At 24.8% G+C, this 6,537-nt stretch overlaps 1 protein-coding gene across 1 annotated transcript in view; it reads right to left on the reverse strand.

Annotated features, from left to right (window-relative positions):
- LOC107614896 (TMV resistance protein N-like) overlaps positions 1-6,537 on the reverse strand; it is a 10,569-nt gene that overhangs the window by 2,866 nt on the left and 1,166 nt on the right. Inside the window, exon 2 of the mRNA XM_016317023.2 lies at positions 108-1,203. Within this exon, the coding sequence (XP_016172509.2) occupies positions 108-1,203 (1,096 nt within the window). The remainder of the gene's footprint in view (positions 1-107; positions 1,204-6,537) is intronic.

Below are 6,537 nucleotides of genomic sequence, written 5' to 3' on the forward strand. Positions count from 1 at the left end.
AATAATAATAATAATAATAATAATAATAATAATAATAATAATAATAATCAATGTTAGTGTAACTAATTTTTCAAAAAACATGTTCTATTAAAATGTCATTTACTTACTTTATCATTTTTTAATATGTCGCAAATTTCGTCTGGGTGCCACACTCTGCTACGCTTTCCAGGGTTCTTGAGAGATTCTTCGCATACAATTTTGTGACCCATTTCCTGTAACAAGTCATGCATTTGTATGCTTTTATTGGTAGCTATTGATATAAGAGCCTTGTCTAAAAGGTTTCTTATTCCAATATCTGCAAAGAAGCCACACTCATTCAATATTCTTATCACTTTTTCTTTCTCTTCTCCTTTAAAAAAGCATGCAATATCTAGAAATATATCCTTCTCTGTATCATCTAATTCATTGAAGCTCAACCTCAACACCTTCTGAATATCTGCATTAGGAATCCTCTTTAGTTTTGTCAATGCATTGTCCCATTCCTTTTCACTTTTGGAATGAAGAAATGATCCCAAAACTTTCAATGCTAAAGGATTTCCTCTGGCATAAGCAAGTGCCCTTTTTGATAGCTCCCAGTATTCATTTTCAGGAGGATGGGTTCTGTTGAAGGCATTCAAGCTAAAGAGTTTGAGAGAGTTCTCCTCATTCATTTCTGTGACTTCATGGATATGATCAACCGATCTACTCAGAAGAACATGCTTATCTCTGGTGGTAACAATAACTTTGCTACCAACTCCAAGATAATCTTGTCCCACTCCAAGCAAATTTTCTAAAAGCTCAGAAGTATTCACATCATCTAGCACTATGAAAACTTTCTTACGCCTCAATCTGCGGAGTATAGCAGAAGACACAATCTTTGGAGTGGTAATATGAACATGTTCCTGCAGCAACTCAGAAAGAAGTCTATTGAATATGTAGCTGAGGCCATGCCTTGAAGATTCTTCTCTTACATTGGCCAAGAAACAACTACCTTGGTACTTGGGAGAGAACTCTTGAAAAATGGCAGCCGCAATAGTTGTTTTTCCTATGCCGCCCATGCCCCAGATTCCAATGGTTCGAACTTCTTGTGAGTTGATCAAAACAGATTCAATGCATGCATAATTTTGGTCATGTATAAAAGGGCTCCTGAGTTCATTTGTGTATTTCTGATCCAATTTTCGGACAATCATTTGGACTATGCCTTCAATGAGGTCAGATTCAGTCCTGGCATGTGTAATTTAACCCAAAAAAGTTAAAATGTATACACACCAAAAAAGAGGAGATTGAACAAATGGCAATAAAACCAATTAATTAATAAAGATAGGAAAGAGTAATAGACTAATAGTATAAATGTATAATTAAGGTTCGGTAAAAGTATCTTCTTGTGAGGACGAGGCTAAACAAGGTAACACGTATCCTATTTATTTGGGTTAAATAAATTAATTGAACCAATATCAATACATATATAATATATATAGGAAAAATATAGGTAGACAATAAGAATATTAAAATTTATTCTAATAAAATTTATTTTTATTCTACTAAACGTTAAATAAACTATTGAAAAGAATTTTGTTTTCTCCATTAGAGAAGAATGATAAACTTCCATACTTCTATTATGTTATGGCAATAATTTGGCCTGTTATTTTTTAATGTACAAAATAATAATAATAATAATAATAATAATAATAATAATAATAATAATAAACAAGTATGTCACAGTAAAAAAGAAAATACGTCACCAAATAATTTATTATCCGAATTATATATGAATCCAATTGATAATATGAGGGCTAACACTACAAAAATCGATAGCAAAGTTAGGAACTTACAAAATCTTTCTTAGACTCACAGAAAAAATGTTTATATTTGTGTGATATATAAAACAATTATCATATTATTATTACATTAATTATATATATATATGAGCAAAAAAAGTCCAACTGTTTTAAAGTAAAATTTTCTTTTAATATTTGATTAAATGTTCTTGTATTTAATACTTTTTTTTGGCACTTCCTCTTAGTTAAAAATATAATCATTATAATTTTTTAGTTATTATTGTTAGGGTGTTCACAGATCGGATATGGCTGAAATTTGGATCCAATCCGCACTAAACTCATTAGATCAAATTCGATATTCGCATTTTTTATGTTTGGATTAGATATCAAATATATTCATAAAATAAAAAATATTAAAAAATTTAATTTTTATAAAAAAAGTCAATAATTTTTTTTGTTTACTTTTTTAAACATATTTATTTCTATCTGATTAGAGTGTGGATCCGATTCGATCCAATTCGATCATCTTACAGATCAGATACGGATAAATACTGTGGATTTATGGATATGATCTAATCTATGAACACCCCTAACTACTACTATAGGTTCATTGTTGCAAAAGAATGCTTTTTTTATTATAAACCATTATTAGATCTTAATTACCATTAAAACAACTTAATTGTCAACAAAGAGATAATACTTATTGATCTCTGAAATTATGTTCGTATTTCAATCTAATTTCAAAAATTTCGATTTACTCAATCTAGTCTCCCAACTTAATAGTTATGACTCACATTGGTTCCTGATCTTATTTTTGTCACTGTCTCACAAAATCGTTAACGATATGCTGAGATGGATTAACGACTGCTACATTATACATTCTAGCGACTATATGATGTGACAATTGAAATTTTTTTACTTTAATTTTTTTTCAACTAAACACTTAAAACTCTAATATGAGTCACGGATACCTAAGTTAAAAAATTAAACTAAGTAAATTGAAACTTTAAAAATCATATTAAAGTTCGAATATAACTTTAAAATAGAACTTTGACTTATATAGTGATTAATTTAAATGAGAATCAAATAAATCAAAATTCAACATAATTTTTATCAATGTTTTCAAATTCGAAATTTCTATACCAAAATTAACTAGGATTTCTCTTTAAATTAAAAATTTAATGAAGTAGTGACTTTAATTATCTTAACCAATATTCTAATTAATTACTTTTATGTCTTAAAAAAATTGTATATAAGAAGAAAATAATTAATTTGTCTACTTTAATAAATAGTTATTTTACTAAAATGAAAGTTTTATATATTGTACGAATATAAATTAATTATTTTTTTATTTATAAAAATTTTAAAAGGCTTGAGCTTGTTATATATATATATATATATTTTGATGAATGTGATATATTTTTTTTATGTAAATAATCTTTTAAAAAAAATCTAATAGTTAATCTATTACCTTTTTTGTTTTAGTTCAAATTAAATATTTTTTATTATTTTTGAAAAGAAAATTTTTTGAAGAATTTAATAATATGTGACGAGGAACACCGAATAAATTATACAGAAACCAATTAAAACACAACATGAAAACATCTTTAGCAAAAGATGAAATAGGCGGCTTTATCTGAGTGGTTACCTACTAAAAAATATGAATAATGAATATATTAGATGTTCAATTCAATAGGTATGCAGATGATTATATTGATTCTTAGTTCGACGGTGGTTATTTCTATTGATTCGGTTTATTTATGCACAGTTACCAATGACTGGATGTTTAATTCACTAAGTGTGCGATGGTTATCCTAATGTTAAGGTTTAGGAGGTAATTTGGAGTTGAGTATTTTTTTACTTTATTGAGTCAATTCTAGAGACTATTATTCACATTATTCATAAAAGTCATTGTCTACTATCTATTATCTATTATAACTAATTTTAAGACCAAAATGTGCCACATGCCACTCCCTCATTGCAATTGAAATCAAATCTTTCTCTCCAAAATTAAAAAACTCTCCCCTCTTCTCTCTTACTTTCTCTATCTCTCTCATTCCTTCACGCACTCTATCTCTCTTATATATCATTATCAATAACTAATTATAAATTTGACAATCAAAATATATAACATAACATTTTCTAATTGTATTTAAATTAAATTAAAATTAAAATACTAAAATTAAAATATAGCTATATTATATATCATATTTATATATTACTAACTAATTTAATAACTAAAATGTGTCACATGACACTCTCTTATTAAAATTTAAAGAAAATATTTTTCTCTAAAATTAGTAAAAACATTCTTCTTATATTTTCTTATCTACCTCTCTCTTTTTTTTCTATTTCTCTCTATCTTTCTCACTCTATATATAATTTATAATCCATATTTTATATTAGTAATTTGACAAATCAAAATGTGTCACCAGATATTTTCATTATAATTAAAATAAAAATTTTTCTTAGCTTCTAAAATTAACAAATTTCCTCTCTCATTCTTCTTCTTTATCTTTCTCTCTCTTTTCTCTCATTCTCTATTTTTCTCTACCTTTATGTTTTACAAAAAATAAAATTATTATATTAGTAATTTGACAAATCAAAATGTATCACCAGATATTTTTATTATAATTAAAATAAAAAATTTTCTTAGCTTCCAAAATTAACAAATTCCCTCTCTCATTCTTCTTCTTTATCTTTCTCTCTCCTTTCTCTCATTCTTTATTTTTCTCTACCTTTAAGTTCTACAAAAAATAAAATTAACAACATAATATAATTTAAATAAAAAATATTATTATATACATATTTTTATTTAATTTTAAATTTTTACTGCTTATCTTTTTAATATATATTTTTACTTCTTTTCTTTTACATATTTATTACATATAATTTAAAAAATACTAATATTGTGATTAAAAGTTAAAATTAAGATTCAATTATTTTTAAAAAAATGAGTTAATTTTATAACTATCAATATAAATTTTTTTATGTTAATATCTAATTATAATTTTATATATATAAAAAAAATTATTTTTAAATAGCAAGTATAAAAATTAATTATTTCTATTTGTGTAACAAACTTAATACTTAATCAAATATAAAAATATACACGTTAAATTCTTTTAAATTTTAGATAACGAATGTTAAAATTAAGTAAAAAAAATTAAACTCTTTCATTTGAAAGTAATAACTAATAAAAAATTTATTATTTAATTTTGTTTAAGACTCTGGTCTTTTTAGCCGACGAAGACTTTTGTCCCTTACGACTATTTTATAAAAGTAGTTTAATGCTATAAATTTTTTGTGTCATAATCTACAATACCAGGACCTACGTAATTTTAAAAGATTTATATTCCCGTAATAGTATTACGGATAAAAATAGTAGTAATAAACTGATTTTTGTACAAATAATAAAATGAACTATAATTTATAATTTAAGCCAATATTTTAGACTAGTTCTACTACATTTTTCTTTTTAGAATTGGACTTTTTTTAGTTAGATTATTTTAATTCAGATAACTAAAATATTATAATAGCCTTAAATTATTTTAAGACTAGAAAAATTAAGGGAAAAAAGAAGAAATAATAAAACAAAAAATAGAAAAATAAAAATTTTTTTTTTAAATTTAACCTGATAGGATTAGTATTGGGCTAGCCGCTAACCTAATTAGAAAATTATACTATAAATAGGAGTATGATGTAATAATATAAGATATCCATAATCTAACGAGAAACTATATTTTTCCTCTTTTGACTCTAATTCTAGAAATTTCTCTTTTATTCTTTCTGATTATTTTTAATTTCTCTCTAATTCTTAGGACAAATCCGTATCAAAATGGCTAAATAATCCCTCAAATTTTATCCATTACTCAAATCAGTCCTTTAAATTTTCAACAATCAAATTAACTCTCAAATTTTCTACCTTTAACCACGTTTATTTTTACTCTGTTTTATCTATACTCCATTATTTATTTTTTACTCATTTATGGAAATTTTATTTGTATTTGTGGTTTCCACAACAATTCAGTAGTTATATTTTAAATCTATTATAAGATTTTTAAATAAATTAAAAATCCTTACAAATCTTTAAATTGTTTTCAATTTCCTCCAAGGTGTATCTAATGGTTGATTACTCTAATAAAAAGTTATATACTATCCTAGCTATCTTAATGGCTGTATACATCAAGTAGTATATATTTTATATTTGTTGCGTATGTGCGTGCTTAAGTTTATGATAACGCTAATTAAAAATATTATAGGCCAGGTGTAGAGGAGAGGATTGGACAAAAATATTATTATAACTCTATTTTAACGGTGGAAATACATGGAACTTCTTAATCTTAATTATTAAAGAGTATATAATTATGGACAGTGTTAGGGGAATAATGAAAATTTTGAATAATATGAATAACTACCAATCAAATGAAAATACACTACACTATAATTTAATGCTACTAATCAAATTTACTTTTTTAACCCTATTAATTCACATTATTTACACATTGTTCAAAAATCTTGTTGCTTACCTATACTTTTTCTATAATTATATATTATTGATGTTTAAATTTGTGCGCGACCCTAGATAGCCCCTTACCAATGCAACAAGAACCCTTTTGTTCTGATCTTTTGTTTTGGTGTGTTAGTAAGTAGCTTGTTAAAACATGCATGTAGATAATAACAATTATAAAGATGGAATATGTTGGCATATAAAGACTGGACATTAATTTTGTTAGAATATATTTAAAATATTATATATTAATATTTAAATATATAATAT

The sequence above is a fragment of the Arachis ipaensis genome, chromosome B09 (genome assembly GCF_000816755.2).
Source record: "Arachis ipaensis cultivar K30076 chromosome B09, Araip1.1, whole genome shotgun sequence".
Taxonomy (NCBI): domain Eukaryota; kingdom Viridiplantae; phylum Streptophyta; class Magnoliopsida; order Fabales; family Fabaceae; genus Arachis; species Arachis ipaensis.